The following is a 23366-nucleotide window of genomic DNA, read 5'->3' as shown; positions in this document are numbered from 1 at the left end:
GATTAATTATTGTAAAGATTGAGACTATTTCTGGTGAAGAGACCAATTTATATGACCGATTTTAATGTAGGCATTTATACATATGTAAACATTATTTAATTACTATTATAACTAGCTATCTCACGAATTTTTGCTCACTCAGTGTTTTTTTTATTTTACAGTGGGATAATTTTGGTGCAGTAGCACGAGAAACTTTGAATTTAATAAAAAATTACAAGTAAGCAGTCAGTAATAAAATAAGAACAAATAAAGAAATTAATAATGATAGCACAAATAAAAAAAATAATTTTTCACGTAGGGCCAGGTAAGGTTGGACAGCATTTTTCCCTTAATAAATGAAATTATCATTTAAAAACTGCATTTTGTATTTACTTGCATTATCTTTGCGTAATATTAAAATTAGTTTGATGATCTGAATCGTTTAAGTGTGACAAATATGCAAAAAATTAAAAAAACAGGAAGGGGGCCAACACTTTTTCACACCACTGTATACAACACCATGTAACAACACAGTAGGGCTATTGCACACAGAAACAATACTGTACTACATCGATGTTTCCGGTCAGCTCAATTTTTGAGTGGACTTTGCTGTTCCGTTTCGCATGAACGGTGTATGAGTGGAGCGACAGAGGGGAGTGCACATGCATAGAGCGGGATAATACGCAGAGCGTCACACCACGTGAAAGTGAAACCTGAGCGGTGAACTAATTTTCGGCAGCCGAAATTTCGGTGCATCTCTAATTATTGGCTACATCAGAAATGGATATTATATAATAGATGCTTTTTTGAACATTTTAGCAATTAAAAAATGACTTTTTACACAGCACCCCTGCTCTGGACAGAAGGCACCCCAGGGTGCCGCGTCACCCCGGTTGGGAAACACTGCTCTACACAACCCCAGCCGAGGAATAAGGGTCTTATGTAGTGAAACGATTGGTCATTTTCTAAAAAAAAATAATAATATATTTTTTTAATATATATATATATTTAGGACCATGTGATATTTCAGTTTTTCTTTTTTAATAAATCTGCAAAAATGTCAACAATTCTGTGTTTTTCTGTCAATATGGGGTGCTGTGTGTACATTAATGAGGGAAAAAAATTATCTTAAATGATTTTAGCAAATGGCTGCAATATAACAAAGAGTGAAAAATTTAAGGGGGTCTGAATACTTTCCGTACCCACTGTATATATACTTCACGCATTACGTAGTCATGTTGGAAAGGTCACGCATGACGTAGGCGGAAGTACCGACCCAATGTTTATAAAGCAAACGTGCAAAGAAAGTCAAATGCCCTTTACAAAAAAAGGTAAAACAACGATGTCGGACGATTTTGAAGTTGTAGGAAAAAATGAGATGGGAGTATTTCGCGCTACCATACCTTTTTGAACCGGAGTACACAGACGAAGAGCTAACTGCACTTGACCTTTCCAATGTGATTACGAGATGCGTGAATTTGCAGATGCGCATCGCGGAGCTAGTGCAAGATCGGACGATTTTGAAGTTGTAGGAAAAAATGAGATGGGAGTATTTCACGCTACCATACCTTTTTGAACCGGAGTACACAGACGAAGAGCTAACCGCACTTGACCTTTCCAATGTGATTACGAGATGCGTGAATTTGCAGATGCGCATCGCGGAGCTAGTGCAAGATGTGCATTTGTGGTTAAAAAGTACATACATTTTATTTATTTATTTTTGAAAATGACATCATTTTGCTAGATAAGGCCCTTATTCCTCGGCTGGAGTTGTGTAGAGCCCTTTGAAGCTGCAATGAAAATGCAATTTGGACCTTTAACCCATTGGCCACCATTGAAGTCCATTATATGGAGAAAATTCCTGGAATGTTTTCCTCAAAAACCTTAATTTCTTTGCGACTGAAGAAAAAAAGACATAAACATCTTGGATGACATGGGAGTGAGTAAATTATCAGGACATTTTTATTCTGCAAGTGAACTAATCCTTTAACTGTGTCAACAGCAATAAGACTGACTACATAGTGTGTTGACGTAGTGACTTACCTTTCAAAGGCTTGGGGAGGAAGTGTGCAGCGGGCTTATTCTTTTTCACATGGTTGCCCTTCATGATCTCTCCTTCCTTGTTCAGGCCTAGGTACCAGCCCCTGCCCGACTGCTGCTGTCTATAGATCATGGAGGAGTACGTCACGTAATAGTTCTCAAACACTGACTCCTTAAACTTGCACTCTGGTGTGAAGTGTTCCTAAAGGGCAAAGGAGGAAAGTGAAAAAGATGCAAGATGAGATTTAAAATTTAAAATACTTTACGTGACACAGTGGATAGTAAAAATTTATATGGTGATAAACACATACACAGACAAACACAATTGTAAAATAATTGTATTTCTCAGCTTAGCATGCAAAGACAACTATAACTAAGCCATTTTATAGGCTGATATCCCTGCAAAGTATAAAACATTTAACAACATCAACCAATGGCATGAGTTTGGGGTGGGACTATCTGTCTGTCCAACCAATGGCAGACAAGGCAGACAACCAATGGCAGACAATGGCAGACAACAAAAAACCCTGTACTAAAATAAATAAAACTAAAATTGAGATGAATTAATAAAAACTATATAGACATAAAAAAAGCAAAAACAGTACTAAAACAAGTTATAAAATGAAAACAGAAAATATATATTAAAAATATTAATAAAAACTACAGTAGCATCTCAATGATATTAAAACAACACTGTAGAAATTACTTTGCAATTGCACTTTAAATTAATAAAAAAATAACTTAATAAAAAATCTTTTGGTCCCAGTGCAACAAATATTATTTTTGTCCCTCTGCCATCCTCCTAACATCACTACTTCCCCTTTTATCTGATGTTTCCCCCCCCTAATAATCCTCACTCTTCCCGGCTTGGTCTGTTGTTCGCTCTCTCTCATTAGCACTTCCAAAAGCAATCTATGTTGTAGTGTTGCATAAACATGCTAATGAAGTTTGGGGATTGGTTGCTCTTCAGCTCGGTCTATGGATCCGGCTGTATTGAATATGTGCGAGTACACCGTGTGCACTTTGAGTCATTATAATCGCTCGCCTCCCACTAGGCTTGATCTTGTATTGACTACGTGCTTCGTTAGGATATTGCAAACGGTGTAAGAGGGTGAAAAGATCAGAGACAGTGCATGGAGCAACAGCAAATTACATTATTCTGCATGTTATCTGGCTAACTAATTGCTTTTCAAGAGGTGTCTAACTAATTTACCTGCCCAATAAAGCATTCGAAATAAATCAATGCCAATGCAAACCACAATAACACACCCACTGCTCATGGATCCACACTTCCTGTTTATATATCAGCTAGTCCAGGCTGGTTAATGCTGGTGAACCATACAAAACTTAACTTGCTGACCAACTGGCTGAAACGTAATGCATTTTTTATATCACTCTGAAGAAGTAAAAAATTTATTTTAGACTCATATTGATAATATTATACACATTGGATTTATTATGCTTGATTTTTAAAATCCATGTGCTCGTATCATATCCATCTCCTTAAATGCAGAAGCGAAGTAAATTCACACAGAAAGTCATTAGAAGAGGTTAAATTAATATCCATGCCGAGCCTTTGAGCTGCTATTGCAGTAACTGAACGGCTCTGTTAAAATGGATTACAGAACCTCAGGGTTTTGTGGCTGTAATCTTTACTGTTTGAGTGTGGCAAATGATGTGGAAATATTACAGAGAGAGCTGTAAATCAAATTACGTTTTTCATCAGAGCCAAGGGAAGAAAGAAACGGTAAATAATCTTTGTGTCGCTCTGCAAACATCACTAGGGGAAAGTGTTCAGTGTTTCAGCTCTGAGAGCTTGATGCACTTACAAAGAAAATCTACAGGTTTGAGATTTATACAGGAGATAGCAGATTAAATAACAGCAAATTGTGTTATTTCATCTTGCTTCCTGCATGAATTACATAAGTGTGTTTGCACATGAATATTGTGGTTACAATTTCAATATCTGCGACAATCAAGCATAAGCTAACCAGACACAAGACGTTAAAATCTCCTGCATCTAAATCAGAGTTTGGCAATCAATACACAAACTGCTTGAGTTATTTGTCTCCAGGGTTGTGCTGGGCAGCTCCACTCAAAAGTGAAAGCTCATTGGTCCAGAATCTAGTGCAACATAACTCTATATTAAACCTGAAAAATCTTATAATGGCTGTGATTGTTTTAAAGCATGATTTCCCAAATTTGATTCCCAAATCATGCTTTGTAATAATTGTAATATATTTCAAAATATAAAATATATAAATGTATTTCTGTGAAGACTGGATTTTCTGAATTTTCCATTACTTCAGTGCCACATGATCCTTCAGAAATCATTCTAATATGCTGATTTGCTGCTCAAGAAAGATTGAATTATTATCAATGTTGAGAACAGTTGTGCTGCTTAATATTTTTGTGGAAAACGTGATAAATTTTTTTTTCAGGATTCCTTTGTGATTTGATGAATATAAAGTTCAAAAGCATTTATTTGAATAAAGAAATCTTTTTTTAAACATTATAAAAGTTTTTACAGTAACCTTTGATCATTTAAATGAATCCTGGCTGAATAAAAGTATACATTTCTTCATAAAAAAAAAAAAACAACCCCAAACTTTTGAATAATAGTGTACACGTGCCTATTATGTACTTATGTATTTATATACTCAGTGTTACCAAGACGGTGGCCACAGAGTGAACTGCCTGCCTAAGATGTATTTGTAACAAACATAGATATACAGCTATTGTAGCAGCAATGTTCAACGAACAGACTCGAGTCGTCCTTCTGCTCCGGGTGACTCACACAGACACTGGGCTCCCACACACGCTGACAGGAACACTCCTGATGTCACAGACCAGCCGTGACATTGCACCTCCTCTGGGACAGGCTGTCGGCTCAGTGCGGAGCTACATCCCGTAAACATCCTCAATACAGAGAGTGGTTGGGAAGTGTGGACGTTGAAAGTATTTGCACTCTGAGGGTCAGCAGTCAGCCTGATGAGAAAGTTTGATCTGTGATTATGTGTGAGATCCTACGAGTAGACACAAAGGGACGGATCTGGGATCGATACTTCACCTGAGATAAACATCAGCGAGACGTTAGATGTATCTTTGGTCAGCTATCAGCACTGTGGCAAAGTCACTCTGTTGGGTTCACTCAGGGTGAGAACAGGGTGTATTTAACGTAAACTTGTGTGTGAATGAGAACTTAGTTTAGGAAGGCAGCATCTCATCTCATCCATGCTTCCAGTCAGAAGAAACACTCACTCTCAGACATCCTGTACCTCTTCAGTGCCTCATATACAGATATTCTGTTAATAATTCTGTTAATGTCTCAGCTGAAGGCCATAATAATTACAACCAAATGGAGCACAAAAGCATTATGCAGAGCGGCTCTCAATAATGACTGGATTGTACCCTATCTTATCAGGAATAATTCATCATAATTATCATAATAACATAAACAAAAACAAAAGACTGAAGTGTTGCGAGGATAAGGGCAGGAAACAGGGATGATTGTAAATGGCACATGCTAACCACTGAATCCATAAAACACAAAAACATAATGCTTCTAAATGCCTCTCTAAATGTCCTTCCCAGCAAGGGTCTGAACAAATAAAGGTCCTACAATAAACACTGTTTTAGGAGTAAATGTGTTATATGGCTATGAAATTGAATAAGCAATGTGAACTTCGACAACATTCTTTTTAAATGGCCAAGTTACCTTTCAAATTCAAAGTTCAATTTTCGAAGACAAAATAGTCAAGTCTACAGATTTGTCCAGTACAGAATTAAAAACTCAATTCAATGTACAGTACCATTCAAACATTTGGTTTCAGTAAGGCTGCATTCAATTGATCAAAAAGCATGTAATTGCATGTAATTTTACTACAATTAAAAAAATTCAGTTTTAATATATTTAAAATGTAATTTATTCCTGTGATGTCAAAGCTGAATTTTCAGCATCATTACTCCAGTCTTCAGTGTGACACGATCCTTCAGAAATATTTTTTATGCTGGTTTGCTGCTCTAGAAAGATTCACTATCATCAACGTTGAAAATAGTTGTGTTGCTTAATATTTTTCTGCAAACTATGATTTTTTTCAGGATTTTTGAGTGTTTATTTGAAATAGAAATCTTGTGTAAAATTTTAAATGTCTTTACTGTTACTTTTGATCAATTTAATGCATCTTTGAAAAAAATATTAATTTAATAATAAAAAAACTTACAGACCCCAAACTTAACATAAGTGTGTTTGCATAGCACATTTCAAAATTGCTCCAAAGCAGCTTTAAAGAAAAAAAGGCCAGAGTCTGTGCCAATAAAAAAAAAATGTAAATATGAAAAATGAATGAATAATATTCTCTCATTTAAAAAAAAAAAAAAAAAAAAAACATTACACTATTGTAACTTGTGTCTAATTTCCTGTGTTAATAGTATCTCTTACTGCACCTTTTTATGTCAGTTCACTCTTTCTCCATGTGGAGAAAGAAAAACACTGTTTATAACTATGGTAATGTATGAAAAATGATTTGTGTTCTGGGTGAAACCAGTCATAGGCTTGCATCTGGACTGTGGTTCACAAATTGGCGACTGCTGCTTTACAGGGCTGGTCCTGGAACAACTGACTGACACAACTGACTTAAAGAGTCATGAATCACATTCATCTATTAATCCTGAAATTCAACACAATCTTTCACCTCTGCTTTTTAAGATAAATCAATTATTTCCTATGGTTTGTCACAACCTTGAGACTAGGGCCATTCAGCATCGATAAAGAGGCACAATGCATTACCACAAGTGCATAGGAGTATTGATTTAATAACCAAGGTGCAGTTCGATTTCAGAGACAAAGCCTCTATTTTGCCTGCAATTGTGTTATACTAAGTCCAAACATATGTGATGTGGGTGTAACAATGGGCTATAGTACCCGTTCTCTAAATGGCCATAAGAAAGATTCACATCTGGCTTAGACAGGAAAGTACCACAATATCATGAGCAATACAAATGTACTTGTACCTCTGTGCAACGCAGAGAAGGAGAGGAACTGTTAAATCTCAGAGGCATCACTACATACTGTAACACAGCTTCCAGATGGAGTGTGTTAGATGAGAGGTGCACTGTGCAGAAACAGCAAACACATTTTCCTAATTGTCCATGCCATTTTATCACCAACACTGATGAAAATTGCAGCAAGCAGTGGCATTATTTAAAAACGCTAGAGAACAACTATATACTTAGAAACACAGCAGATATTTTTGGGCACCCACTGATGTCTTGTGGAGAGGAGAGGCAGGAGGCCGTTTTATCAAATTACCACACATATACTTGCAGCAGTGCTGAGAATGAGTGAAACAAAGAAAAGTGAGATAATGTGCACTATGATGGTGCGAGAGACATTAATCTCTCATTTAGCTCTACAGTATCCCCGTTTATTTATTGTTACTTCGGTGGCTTATCTATTTGTCGCCACATAGAAAAAAACACATTCATTTAGTGATGCGCTGAAAAGTTCAGCAACTGAAAATATTTGCTGAAAACGTGAAATCAATAAATAAAGGTAAAACTTTTAATAAAACAATTTTTATAATTTTCAGTTTCAGCCGAAATAGTTCTCTGATAACACGTTATGACTACAACAGGTAAACGTGGACGCACTTCACCATTACAAACAATGATGCTAGACTAGCAATATGTAAACATTTTTGGCTGAAATATCGAGAGGCTTTACTACGACTAGTTTATCAGCCGTGAACACAACACTCTGCATATTGAGTTCCAATTACCCAAATATAATTCCCAAAACTTTATTTTTCGGCTAAATGAACACTATGGTTTCAGTGTTTTGGTCAATGTCTGTGAATTACGAATTTCATTTAAATTCAGTTTAAACCATTAACTTAAGTATCAGATATTCACTTTTCAAAGCCAATTTTTATTTGCCTTAGATGTTGACGAGTGTTAATTTTGGCAAGTGACTTGACTTGGGCTCCGGCTGTTTCTCGGTATGGTCCCTAACCACATGTCTAATTTACCATCCTAACAGCTGAGTAAAAGAGAGCAGATATTGAGGTGTTGTAGTGCTTTATGTTCGAGCTGATTCTATCTCCAAGTGTAATTATATCAGGAGCTGCATTCATGCTGTTGCCAGCTCACTGATTCGTATCTAATATATTTTCCTCTGACAGGGGAAATCCCGCATTGCCCCTCCCTCTCCTCTCCCAAGAGGCTTCCCCCTCCCAGCTGGAAAAGCATGAGGAGATGTTTGTGTGTGTGCTAGAAACGGATAGAGTATCTACTTGGTCTTCATATGTGTCTAAGAGCTCTATCTTCCGCCATTCGCTCAGCTCTCTCCCTCCACCCGACATTTTCTTTTCCCTCCTATTTTTCCCTTATTGTGTTTCTCTCTCTTGATCCATCCTCCATCAGATCTTCCTTTTTGTCTCTCAATATCTTTTTCAACCACTAAACTTATTTATTTTTACCTCTCCCACCATCTTCTCCATTTTTCTCTAAGATTCTTTCTTTTTCAGCTTCTGTACAGTACACCTCCCCCATTCCCTCTCTCATTCTGTCTAATTACTTTACCCACTCTCCCTCTTTCAACTCCAATCCCATTTATGGAAAAGAAGTAGATGGGGAAGCTGGCAGAATCTATTCCAGTCAGAGGCTGTTTCTTCCTGCTCAGTGCAGTATGGATGCCTGGTAACCAGGTCTCTCCACCTGTACCTCATCCTTCCCTCTGCCTCAACCACCCATCTGAATAATTGAATTATCATTGAAGCTCAAGATGTCTCAAACGAGTGAGTTGCACTGCTGATGGCACTAACTTTACAGAGTAGAATACCACAGGACTACAGTTTTCCTTTTTCAGCTTCTTGCCAAGTCGATGTGAACTGCTGTTCAGAACCTATTTTACTTTTCTAATGTGACATATTTCAAAGTGAAATGGGATACTGAATTAGAAAATAATGTAGGACAGGACTTGATATTATTTAAAGGCAATTATTTGATATTATTTTCACCCAAAAATGTAAATTCTGTCATTAATTTCTCACCCTATGTTGTTCCAATTCCCTAAGACTTTTATTCATCCTCTGAACACAATTGAAGATATTTTAAAGGTGACATATCATGAAAATCGGACTTTTCCAGGTTTTAAGTGCTATAATCAGGTCCCCGGTGCATCTACCAACCAAGGAAACGTGAAAAAGATGAACCCAGTACCTTTGTTTTGGGAAGCCTTTTTCTTCAAGCATCTGAGAAAACGAGCGCTTCAGATTTCGCTCCCTTGGTGACGTGCAAAGGGATCTCATTATAATATTACCGCCCTTTAATCTGTAAGTTTCCACCCACGGCACCGTCATTTTGATTTCGCAAGGGACAACGGTGTACCAGCTCTAATGCCATGGCGAAAATTTGAGCAAAACATGCTAACTGTTCTGTCTTTGGCTGCACAGACGAGCACAGAACACTGTTTAGAGTCCCAGCCTCAGAGGAGACAAGAGAGCAGTGGATTTATTGATTTATTTAATGTATATTGCTGCTGCCACACAGTTCTAAAATAAATATGCGATTTATTTCTCAGCTGTTTACCTTCACAGACATAATCGACTGTTTTTGTAACTCGTGTGTGTATTTAACGTAAACTTGTGTGTGAATGAGAACTTAGTTTAGTACTCACATGCTGTGACAGCCGCTTTCTGTCCGTGTGCTTCAGATGTGTGCACTCAGAAAACCGTATATCAGAAGTTTAAACTCATATGGTTTAAAACACATGATTTCAGTGCGATAAACATGATAATCAGAACCAAAACAGATGTTTTAGCAGGTCTGAGCTGTAATGGCGCAGCTCTATTCTGGAAAAGGGCATGGGGAGAAGCAGCTCATTTGCATTTAAAGAAACAGGCCCGATAAACAGCGTGTTTCTGCTTCCACTCAAAATAGGCATTTTCAAAATGTTATAATAAATGATCTGTGGAGTATTTTGAGCTGAAACTTCACAGACATTTTCTGGGGGCACCAGAGACTTATATTACATATTGTAAAAAGGGGCATAATATGTCTCCTTTAAATGTAATCCGAGAGTTTTAAAAGTAAATTTCATTTCTGAGGCCCAGAAAAGTAGTGAAAACATCATAGAAGTAGTCCATGTTACTCCAGTGGTTCAACATGAATTTTTTGAAATGACAGTCACAGGAATACTTTTTGTGTGGCAAAAATTTTCTTTACTTCCGCTTCAATCTCCAAAGCATGTTCACGAGAGCTGCTTCTTCTTCTCCGGTTCATGACTACTTCCATGTAGTATATATATATATTAGTGCTGGGCAACGATTCAAATTGTTTAATCGCAATTAATCACATGATTTTCTGTGATTAATCGCATTGCCATGCACAAAATTCAATAATGAATTCAAAAGTAGTGTATTGTGCACTTTTTCATTTAAAAGTACTGCTATATGAACAAAAGTGCAATAACATTTGGTTTGCAAACACTTTAAACAAATAAGGTGCTTTTTTATAGCAGTATTCCTTTTACATAGTAGCAGTTAAAACATTTCTTGTAAATCTCAACTTATGACATTAATGTAATCAAATTAAATATAAAACCAAAGTTATTTGCCACTGCCAGGGCATTAACATTTTTTTAGAAAATATTTTATAGTTTGTTATAGAAAAACATGTTATGCTCAGAGTCTAGAGCCTCGATCATAACATTATAACAGGCACCTTTCAAGTAGAGACCTGCACAATTGCAAGACCCAACGCGACAGAGTGCGGCGCGGGACAACACTTGATGGGCGAGTGCGGGTGGGTAGAGACTCGTGTGTGCGGGATTCGGGAGAATAAGGGTGTACTCACACACTAGGCAATCTTAACCGTGCCCGAGCGCGTTTGACCCTCAATGCCCGGTTCGTTTGACTAATGTGATCGCTCCGTGCCACTCTCGGGCACGGTTCATTTAGCCATCCCCTGGCTCGGTTGGAAGAGGTGGGCCAGAGAGTGGTTTAGTTGGGCTCAGGCGCGGTGCGCATATAGTGCCGGAGCGCTGAACTTCTGATACGTGTAGCATGATTGCGTGTACATTTCTGAGCGGCAAACGTGTTAGATCTGTAAAGCAATATATTGTGAGAGGGCCGTGTGTTACCGCGTACCCTTACACAACCAGTTGAGTTCAGACAAAGTTTCTCAGGAGAGCGCAAAAGATTTGAAAAAATATTTTTTCCTTCTACCACGTATTTTTCCCACCAACATGTCCCTTTAGGGGTTCCATAGGAAAGGCTACATAAAGTGATTTTAAATGACTTAACCCGTGAAATAAGATTTTGACCATGTTGCCATCTAAGTCATTCATCCCACTATCAACAGGCACGTCATATAGGCTACACTTCTTGTATTTGGTTTGGGAACAACACAAGGTGTCACTGTGGCCTTAAAGCTTACAACTCGCCTACTCTGGCTCGATTACTATTCCTGAAAGTAAAACACGCCCTCCTCATTACCGTAGCGGCAAAAACGATAGATCAGTAAAGCAATATATTGTGAGAGGGCCGTGTGTTACCGCGTACCAAACGACTCAACATAATAAACCACAAAGTTAACAAAACGATGCACTCCACCGTGCTGAGCGAGAGCGCTTCTCTGCTGTTTTCACGTGCTATTGGACACTTCCTATTTCCCACTTATGAAGTCGTAAGCGCTTCATGTGAGCGCCGCTGCAGTCTTTTAGGCCCACCCCAAATGCTCTCATTGGTTGAGACGTGTGATGACACCCATCCCAAGCCAATACTGATCAACATCCCTCCCCTCCGGTGACCCATGGTTTGTCTGTATGTGTATTCAGAGCCAGTGAGCAACAGACTTTCATAATAATAAAAAACTGCATTAACACGTGATAAAATAATTGTCGTTAATCAATTAATGCGTTAACGTGATAATAACATGTTAACTTGCTCAGCCCTAATATATATATAAGATACAGGATTTGTGCCTTAACTGCTCTTAAAAAAAGGCATGGGACGTGTACTGTATTTGTAGAAAGTGTTCTATAAGGTCTGAATTGTTCCCTTGCAGTGTCGCTTATGGCCACTACAGAAGGCTACGGTGGCTGTGCTCTCACTGTAGTCTGTGGGCTTCTAATATATATATATATATATATATATATATACATACATATATATATATTTATTTATATATATTCTGTTTTCATGCATTAACAAATACTGACAAACATCATATGAGGCATTTTGCTTTCTATTCATTTTCTATGGTATTTGCAATTTGGTAATGTCTAAATAATAATAGTCATAAAACAGTTTGATCAAACATATTTAATAGTTCTCAAAACAAAAGATACAGGATTTGTGCCTTAACTGCTCTTAAAAAAAGGCATGGGACGTGTACTGTATTTGTAGAAAGTGTTCTATAAGGTCTGAATTGTTCCCTTGCAGTGTCGCTTATGGCCACTACAGAAGGCTACGGTGGCTGTGCTCTCACTGTAGTCTGTGGGCTTCTAATATTGATGTGCCTGTCTCTGCCTGCTAAACACTAAACTGATTTTCGACTTCAAATGCACTTGCAGAGCAGCTTACAGGAGAACCCGCACTTCGCCCGGAGAGCCAGGACTGTCATCTGATCAACTGTTCATTTGTATTATGTTGTGATTAAACCATTTATATTTGCATGGTTGTTTTAATATTTGATGTGTTCACTGATCAAACAGCAGGTATTACCATTAAGCACAACTTAGGATTGAATCATGTGGTTCGGTTTATTAAATGTAAAGAGAAAGTGTGCAGAGAACAGAACACATGTTTAATTGATTTCCTCTCTCCCACTCACTGTCACGCTGATGGATGAATACATTTGCACTCAGACATACAGACTCACTCATGCATGTATTTTCTTTCTATATATTCTTCTGATCACAAACACAGACTGCAAAAACACCTTTTTAAGCATTTTGCTATGCAGTCTCTAGGGTTTTCTGGGTGATCACTGACTGAATATAACTTAAGATTCATATTGTAATATTTTTGTGCATGTAAATCTGGTTAGAGTGCTCCATATGAGAGAACCTTTGAAAAGAAAACTTTACAACAACATGCAGTGGGTCAGCAGAGGTTAAACGCCCTCGCTATGCTTTCAAATGAAAAATAATTCATTCATGGACTACCAGATCTCAAAAAAGGAAAATCACTGATATGTTCTTACAAAAAAAAAAAAGGTTATTGTGCAACTTTTCTTTAAAGTGAACTGCACTGGTGAGTCATTCTGACTTAATTCTTTGCTGCTGATTGACTGTGTTATAGTAAAAATGCTGAATTGTAGGATACTGCTTTATGACATGTTATGGTTGATTTGGTTTGTAATAGACCACAATAACTGTATAACATTCAGTACATTTCATTTGACATTGGTTTATTAATAATTTGGTTATACTTGCTATATTTGCACTGCCTTGGACAATCAATGTGGCCATTTTCAATGCATTTTAGCTTCACATGTAATAACTATGGATGCTTGTGTGCGCACATGTGTTTGTCAACTAGTTGATTTGTTCTTTATTTCTCGTGGGGTAAAGAGATGCCACTGGATAATAGAGTTCAATTCCCTTTCATAAATCAGGCCAAATTTTCAGTTTCAATGAACAGATTCAATACCAAGCCATGATTTAATGATTCATTTGCATTATCAGTCAAAAATGGTAATGGAAATCTAATTTGGCATTTTTATATAAGAAAGATTTATGATATGAGATAATGCTGTCTTGAACATTTATTGCTTTGTTCGTATAAATTGAAATTATTTTTATTTGTAAAATTATAATGGAAAATATGTATCTTAATTTTTTTGTTTACTTCTTGCATTAAACATTTTGATTCCACTTGACTGCAAATAGGTTAAGCAAATTACAGAGCAAACTGATAAATATCAAGATATATTACATATTCAATTTCCCCTAATATCTAAAAAAAAAAAATACTGAAATACACAGTAAAATAGTTCAAAAGTTTGGGGTCGCTAGTTTTTTAAATATACATTTAAAAAAAAGTATCTTATGCTCACCAAGGCTGTATTTATTTGATCAAAAATCATTCTAATATGCTAATTTAGAGCTTAAGTAATACCGTGTCGAAAACAGTTGTGCTGCTTAATATTTTTGTGGAAACTGTGATGCTTTTTTTTCAGGACTTTTCCTTGCTAAATAAAATTATTAATTTCTTTAAAAAATCTTACTGACCCCAAACATTTGAATGGTAAATATAACTAGGCAAAATACTGAAAAACACAGAGTTTATAGACTTTATAGAAAACTACCAACAGAAACGGGTGTAAAATCTCACAGCAGCACAAGAGCTGATTCAAAACTCTCATACGTCACTCACTACATACTCTCCATTGATTGGAGACATCCCAGCATCACTGGTGTGTGATTGGCTGGCTGTGTGGCTCAGGCAGCATGTGGCTCCATAGCAGCACCATAGCAGCAGACACAAAGAGCCAATTGTGAGGGGATCAGAAACCCCAGAAAAACACACACACACACACACATTACAAGAACACAGAGAGACTTCAGAATTACAGCATACTAAATCATTAAAAGACTTTATAATACTGTTTAGAATACTGCAATGCCACACACTCCTTCACCCATAATCACCATCCACTTATGCCAGCTGAAAGCTCTCCACCACAGTGTAAGCGCTGGATTATTTCAAAGAGTTACAGTATACTCCATAACATCAGCACATTCTACTCTCATTCACCCAAAAATCGCCTTTCATTTCTATATTCATGAACATTTCACAAAATTGCATATCTGATCTTGGAAAATTACAATGGAATGCAACTGCAGGAAAAGCTTTTAAAATGGAAATGAATACAGGGAACAAATGGAGATGAATGTTCAAAGACCTATGTGTATTAACACTCTCCAGACTAACGGCTACAGTCGGAATAAAATATTAACACCCACAGAACCTTGCTGTGCTGTCACTCAGAGAAACGTTTAAATATACCCTCCGTCCTTCTGTCGTCGACCAGGATGCCACACGGCGACACAACGTTGCTGTTGTTAAAAACATAGCTTTAATTTAATGAGCACTCCGGCACATATGTTTTCATTACAGACGCTAAGGCACACATCATTAAAGTCACTGAGCGGGAACAGAGAACCGCCTTGAGTTACAGTGTGCTTGTGGTCGGGATGTGCAGTAGCTGTGTGTGTGTTTAGATCCCGTTGCTTCCCTATCATCCCTTAAGGCTCCTGCTGGATATGTTATGGCTGTATAACACCTAACATTATGAACAGATTACATGCTTTTGTCAGACTTCATGTGAGAGTCTCTTGTCTGCTGCCTTGCTTGTCTTTCTCCCGCCTGCTGTGAGTTCAGCCCAAAGCGTCCTGAAAACAGCATTACACAACAAGGTTATTACAGTTTGGAATTTTTAAATTAGTTTTATTTTAATATCGTTTTCAAATTTGCTATACAATTCAGTTTAGTTTTTATTAGTTTAATTCATATTGTTGTTAGTTTTAGTTTAGTTTTTATTTTGTGAACACATTTTTATTTAGTTTTTATATAGTTTAGTTTCAGTTTTAATTAAAGTTTAGCAGAATTAACAGATCACTTCCAGAGTGCAGGCCAAAGAAATTCTTAGGCATAATTTAGCCTTAGTGACGCAAATGTCTAGCGACACAAAATTAACGCATGCTGAGATTGATTAAATGGTAAAAGTATACAACTATACCCCAAAATGAAGCAGTCAAAGCCTTTTTACTAAATAAATCTACACAAGTTGTGCTTAATGTCATATCTAATGATGTGTATTGAGATATTTAATATGACAATAAATGTAGCCTAATTTGGTTATGATGGTTAGATGTCTTTTTTCTTTTTTAACAATCATAATATATTGTAACTGTCGTGTCTTGCTCACTTTTCCGTGAACAACTGCACATAAATCATAACTGGGACTAATGAAATTCAATAATAACGGCAATCGCATTTAACAGTAAAGACTCATATTTGAATATGCTCTTTTCATTTATTAAGAATTATAAGCGTGTTTATGATTTGATTTAGCCTATGCACATTTGTCCGAAAGCCTGGCAGAGTGATCATGCTATGCTAAAGTTTTGTATTGTTTTCAGAAAGGATGCGTGTTCTCGTCTTTTTTTCTGTTAATTATTACATTGCGCTGCATGTCTGTTTTTCTTCAAAGCACCAACTTAGAATGCCTAATTTTGGTTTGATTGCTTGTGTTACATGAGAAAATAAATAATTTTGCCTACCTGATGTAATAGATTTAATGCGGGTGCGGTTCGGGTCGCGACTCGCGGTCTTTATGTCAAACGGGTCTGGTCTGGTACAGAATTAAATTAGTGCTGCTGTTGGATAACGGGTTGAGTGTTCTGTTAAGTACTGCTGGTGCATGTTTACCAAACAGGACCTGTGCAGGACTCTGGTTTAAACTGCTTTGCGTCTCTCCGTCAGACAACCTCATGTGCCCGATGCGCCATTTATAGGTATTTCCCTAAACCGCCAGCGCCACACAGCTCATATATTTTTCTGCCAAGGGGTGAGAACGTAATTATTACGAAAACGATTATTTATTTTTGATAATTATTATTTTATTTCAGTTAGTATTTCAATAACTGTTGTTAGTTTCGTTTCGTTTTAGTTTTTCAATTATTTTGTCATTTTTATTTTATTTCAGTTTACGAAATAGTTTTTTCATCAATCGTTTTCGTCTTAGTTTTAGTTTTCGTTTACGAAAATAACCTTGTTACACAGGACAGATTAGATGGCAACAGGTTTGTACCATGGATGAGCGAGCTGCTGGAAAAACACTGCTCCTGGACTAGGTATGTGCAAAAATACAGATTTTCAAAATTAACTAGTTAGTGGGTTGCTTGAATGACTAGTCAATGAATCGCTTTCAAGAAAATTAGGTGGTTTGAGATTAGTGGTCGACCGATTTATCGCCAAGGCCGATATATCGGCCGATATTTGGCATTTTTTAAATATCGGCATAAGCCGATATGTTTTCCTGTTTGGCCGATGCATTTGAGGTGGGACTTTTATTTTGACGGCGCTGACAGCGGCAGCATTCTCTCTCTTGTTCGCCATTGTCGTTAACAGTTCTGTCTAATACGGATAGAAGTCTGATAAAAGTCTGATAAATAATCAGATAGAACCGTTAAACAAAGGAATTAAAATGTATACAAAAAGGATTATAACGATTGATTTTATATTATTAGTAATAGAAAGGCAAACATTATAATACTTTCTTGATTGCCGTCAGCATTCAGTAAATACGCATTTATATAATTTAAACAAATCTTTGAATGACTAATGAACATTTAATTTCACAAAGCTTGCAAACTTAGTCGGATCCAGTTGTGAGATATTGTGAAGTGTGCATTTGTATCCTGCATGATCACGTGTTCTCGGCGTGACGGTCGGTCCGTGCGAATGGAATGCGGACAGGAGGAGAGTTCAGCTTCACTGGAGATGCGTACGGTTTGTTTTTGGATTTGTCGTTGTGTTTTTTGACTTGTTATAATATTTTCTGAATTGTTGTTATGTTTTCTGAATTGTTATTTTGTTTTTTATATTTGCATTTGCGTTTGTAATTTGTTATTTTGTTTTCAGAATTGTGATTTGTTTTGCACTCCTCAGCCACCGTAGATGCGCGATCGACAAACTTTAAACTCGTGATTTCAAATTATGCTGCGCTTTATGCATTTTCCCACTGCCATATTCATGTCTTTTCCTCTGTGTGTTGTATGTAAAATCAGTGTTACCTTGGCTTTATTTGAAAAAATATGATTCCCAAATCCCAATGCACACAAACTTCCCAGAATACTGAGTGCCCTGTTGGTTACAGTGTTTACTTCTTTTTTTATTAAATGTTTATTTATTTGTGAAAAATACTTTGTCATCTAAAGTATAAATATGTTTATTTAACACGTTTACTTTTTAATCCATTTTCAAATGAATTCAAATTTCTTAAAACATTAATTAAAATAAATAAAATTATATCGGCTTTATATCAGCCACCCTACATGCAAAGATATCGGCATCGGCTGTCAAAAAAACAATATCGGTCGACCACTATTTAAGATTCACCTAATGTGTTTCTTAAGGGGGTGTTTACATAACACACATTTAAAAACAGCTAGGGAGATGCAGTCGGACAAAAAAAAAAACTAAAAAAAAAAAAACTAAATAAATTTAGGGTAAAATTTGAATTAATTTTAACGTGACATATCCAAAAAATATTACACAAGTAGGGGTGTAACGGTTCAGATTGCTCACGGTTTGGTTCGGTTCACGGTTTTAGGGTCATAGCTCGGTTTGTGCTATGTTCAGGGAAAAAAGGACTATGGTCAAATAAAAATAAAGAAAATAATAACAAATAATCAAACTAAATGCAACAGCACAAATAAATACAATAGAGCAAAGATACAAATAAAATAAACAGTTTTTCAGGCACAGAAATGTAAAAGTAAACAAATGTAAAATAACAGTGCATATTTCACTGTATAAATTAAAGACTAGGGTTGGGAATCGGATACTTGTTGTCAAATTAAAATTTCGATTCCGCCTATCGATTCCTATGCACTTTTTTTCTTCATCTGTGAGGACCGGACCTAGCGATCTGCCAGGACCTTGCTCGCTATTCTAAGCGCTCCAAAGTTTGGCTACATTTGCGATCAGATGCCAAAAAAGCTAAGCATAATATCTGTGATAGCTAAACATGTTGCAAGAGAGGTGTCACCACCAACATGACAAAGCACTTTAATTTAATAGATCGTTAAAGATCACGAACACGATTCTAACACCAACATGATTCTATTCCTAAATTACAATTATTTGTTTGTTTCATTCCTCAACCTTTGACGTGTACGATCAATGTTGTGATCACTTGGTTCGTCCGTGCAGAGTACGATCACATCAGTGTGATTTGAACATTTAATTTTGCTTTCGCACTGCCATTGACCTAAAGAGAGCAGCTGTCATCTGTCATGAATGAAACAGCTTCAGTCTTTTCAACCACACAGTATTATTATTTCTGTGTTACAAACATTCAAATCACAGAAGTACTGGGATAAAAGTTTATAGTTCAGATATAAACTGTGTGTACGATGTGTATGGTAGCGATTAAAATAGAGTAAATCACCTTTTGAGAGTAATTTGACACTTCAAATGAAGATTTGCCGATTACATTGTTAAGCCAGTAGGTGGTGAAAAGGGGCTGTTAAAATGTATTTGTCTTTGAATCACACAAGAGATTCGTTCAAGAATGCTGATTTATCCGGCAATGAAACAAGTACATCTTGAGTGAGTCATTGAATAATTTATTCATAAATTACATGTGATTTTGTTTAGTTGTCTAATGTTTTTTCTTCAGAATCATGAGAGAACCACAACTTATATTGGGGGGAAAAAAAGGGGGGGGGGACTCAATTTATCCAGAATAATGCCGTTCTATTTTGCACACAAACAGCTCTTAAAGAGTCCAGTTTTTATGTAGCCTGTTGATTTTTGTTCATGGTATTCATCTCCAATAAAAGCTTTGCAAAAAAGAGACACAGGATAAATGTTTGATATCATTATTTAATCACAATGGAATCGAAACTGGGAGTCGAAAAGAATCGGAATCGATAAGCAGAATCGGAATTGATAAAATTCAAACGATAACCAACTCTCTATTAAAGACCAAACCTTGTTGAAGTTACAAAAATATTCAATCAAGAGAAGTGAGTGATTTCCTTGTCTTTTGTTGTTTAACAAACAGACAGCAAGAATAGACTGCTGTTCCTTTAAGACATAATTCACAGATCCAGTACACTTATACTGATACACATGCGTTGTCTTTCTCGACTGTTTACATTCCCTTAAGACGTGACCAATGGTGTTTGCAAGGATACTCACAAAGACGGGCATGTTGATTTGTTTGTGTTAGTTTGTGAGTTCAAACGCAAGTCTTGAAAGAGAAATTAATATTTGCTCTCGCTACAGATGAGTACGCACACACACACACATACACACATCTTCAAACAGCATGCGTGAGTTCTCAAGCACTTATTCTTTGCTTGAATGTTTCAATTGACAAGGCTTAAAAACACGCAAATGAGTATAGTTTAAACACAGATAGTGTATGTCTTACCTGCGCTCATGCACTTTCAACACCCGGGTGAGGAAGGCGTAAATGACTGGTATACTACTGTGCATATGGCATTCAGTGTTGTTTGTCCACGTTTTTTATCATTGCTGTTGTAATGTGAGAAGCCAATAGGTCTGTTTTACGCATTGTTATTTTCAACAAACCATATTCAACATGCATTGTCAGATTTGAAATGAGCAGTGGTGCGAGTCCAGGGCTGTGGGGGGCGGGAACCGAGCATGGTACGTACCAAGAGTACTGCGATATGTATCGTGGGTGGTGTATCGTGTTTTTTCGGTTCGGTTTGAAATAGTTACACCCCTATAAGTAATACATCTTCCAACAATGAATCTACATGTCAATATAAGTGAGGTTCACATGTCTTTTTATTATTATTATTATTATTTACATTTACAGATATTATTATTTACATTTACAAATGTTTCTTAAATCAGCATGATTTCTGAACAATCATGTGACACTGAAGACAGGAGTAATGATGCTGAAAATTCAGCTTACAGGAATAAATTGCATTTTAAAATATATTAAAACAGAAAACAGTTAATTTAAGGTGTAATAATATTTAATAATATAACTATTTTACTGTCTTTTTGATCAAATAAATGCATCCTTGGTAAGTACAAGAGACTTCCTTCAAAAGCATAAAAAAACATTACCGATCCCAAACTTTTGAATGGTATTGTCTGTGTTTATGTAAAATACAGATAAATTAGCCAACTTTACTAATATTGTCTATAGTTGGTCATTAGAAGTCAATCAGTTGATCCACTATCCTGACCAAGCCAGCTTTCTCAGGCAACATCTGTTTCCTGTTTTGATAAGTTTCCTCAATTATCCTTCTCCATAGCTTAGTGTCCAGCCATTTTACTGTTATTTATAATATGGAGGATTTCTGTCAGTCTCAAGATTGAAGTTGAGTGCAAGAGTGTGTGTGTGCCGTGTTGTTGTTGTTGTTGTTGTTGAGACTGTGTAGTCATTTGCACCCACTCTCTCCTGTCAGACAACACCAGCTCCAGTAATGCCAACCACATGCCATTTGACATTTGTCTTGCAGCAGAAGTTTGGCAGGTAGGTTACTGCATTATTCATGTCTTCATGCAGTCAATCAATGTTGGGATGCAGACTGCCTGTTCAGCATATTTTCACAAGTTTCTAAATGTATCAGTGTTTCGATATTAGTCATCTTTGCAATGAAAGGCATGTTACTCAATTCATGCACTGGGAAAACCCACCCGTCCAGCTCTATTTCAGAGAAAGGCGGAGAAAAACCTCTCAGCAAGGGACTAAAACATCTTCTGGGCAACAACAACTACGTTTCAATAATAGTAATTATTCACTATTACTGCAACAGTCAACAACCAAATCATCTTGACAACTGAACGCACTGATGATTCGTAGTGTTTTCCATGTACAATTAAACATTAAGAGCAATTACAAACAGTCCTCTATATGTATTTTGCTAATTAAGGATGATTTCACGTGTGCTTATGAAAGCAGAGAGTTTCATCTATCTTTCACTGAAGCTGAACAAAATGATTGGAACTGGTGTACATTTGCACAACCCACATACTGCCTTGCCTGCATCACCATAGTAACCAAGACGAATGCCAATGCACCGACATTTCGTCTGGTACAAGCAAGCGGAAGGTCACGACTATGAGGGGGTGAGGGGGGCAAAGTTCTGCCCAACCACAGCCAGTAAACAAACATCTCTAAGCCATCCACCCTGTAATCACGCCACTTAGTGTGCGGGGCTGCGCATAATCTAAACTACGAGTGTTGAGCTGAGGTTATGAAAACATCTTGAGATATTTGTCACAGCTGTAACTTAACTCATTTTCTGACAGCATGCCATATGGAGAGAGGGTGTGAGACTAGCGCACAGTACAGGCTTCATCTGTTTATATGGAGAAATCTGTGAAACACTGTGCCGAACTCTTAGGAGTGACCTTTTTTTCCCGGCCCAGTAAGGGGTTCGAGAGCAAGAACATTTCTTAAAGGCTATGTGACCATTTGATCTTGGTTCACATGGAGGTCTGTTTATCGGGAGTGTCTGATATCATGATTTGGCAGGGGATGAGTGGTGCGTGCTCTAGTGTTAATGACTACAGCTCAGGTGTTGGTCTGGGAGCAGCGGCTTGGCGTGACCTTCCCCTCTTGATTTAAAACAGCTGAAGGAGTGAGGTATAGTACACGTAATCAAACATCTACAAAGGGTGTTGCAGGTACTTACCGAAGTATACAGGTAGCCCTCGCTGTTCATGGCCAGATAGAGTTTGGTCTGAACTCCCTGGATGGCCACCACTCGCAAGCCCACTGGGATGAGGTTAAACATGGCTGTACAGGAAACAAAGAAAAGTCACAATTATATTTGCAAACATTTATGCCTAAGTACAGCTAATTGATTAAGATATCACTATCATGTGTGTTGTATAGTAATTTATAATGGGAAAATAAATAAACGATATTAGGGAGAGTGAAAATCAAGCAAACCTGGAGCATTTTACATTCACAAAACACACAATAGCTACATGGTTTGAGTTAATTTGAAGTGTTCACATACAAGGCAAATTTTTGCATCCCTCCCCAAAACGAATAAAGTGTCACCCAGAGACAGGCATAACGCAAAAAATGCAAGCAGCATGAGTCTGAGACTGCAGATGTGCACGCTTACGTTTCTTATCAGCATCATGTCAGCCACGCTGACATTCTGTCCACTCACATACACATCAACTTACTTGCTTTAGCAGCTTACAAACTTACAAATACCCTTGCCCAGAACTTCTTAGCAACCACCTAGCAACAGCTTAGAATGCCCTAATAACAAGCTAGCATCTAACTGACTGTCTTTGTTATTTTACAAATGACTGTATGGACTGTAAAAGCTTCAAGCCAACATCGAATTTTACATAACTACACATAGTCGGGTATTATTTTTCCTCAACCAGATGGCCTTGATTATGGTTGTTTCAGAGGCAGAAATAGCTTTTTTTTAGCTTTAAGATTATGATTTTGTTTTTTAAATAATGCATTGTTCTGTGGAAATGTCATTTTATTTAAAGCTAAAATAAAATAAAACAAGCTAATATAAAAAGCTTGAAATAAAAAGCTATATATATATATGTGTGTGTGTGTGTGTTTGTGTATATATA

At 36.9% G+C, this 23366-nt stretch overlaps 1 protein-coding gene across 6 annotated transcripts in view; it reads right to left on the bottom strand.

Annotated features, from left to right (window-relative positions):
* The window catches only part of LOC107560535 (fibroblast growth factor 13-like), a 145879-nt gene that overhangs the window by 8745 nt on the left and 113768 nt on the right, over positions 1-23366 (bottom strand). For all 6 annotated transcript variants that reach the window (XM_016244752.1, XM_016244773.1, XM_016244758.1 and 3 more), the window contains 2 exons: positions 22448-22551; positions 2023-2221 (listed from right to left, as the gene is read on the bottom strand). In XM_016244752.1, the coding sequence (XP_016100238.1) occupies positions 2023-2221; positions 22448-22551 (303 nt within the window). The remainder of the gene's footprint in view (positions 1-2022; positions 2222-22447; positions 22552-23366) is intronic.

The sequence above is a fragment of the Sinocyclocheilus grahami genome, unplaced genomic scaffold (assembly GCF_001515645.1).
Source record: "Sinocyclocheilus grahami isolate Dianchi unplaced genomic scaffold, SAMN03320097.WGS_v1.1 scaffold23.1, whole genome shotgun sequence".
NCBI lineage: Eukaryota > Metazoa > Chordata > Actinopteri > Cypriniformes > Cyprinidae > Sinocyclocheilus > Sinocyclocheilus grahami.
Note: the sequence above shows the minus strand (reverse complement) of the source record. Positions and strands in the feature narration are given on the sequence as shown.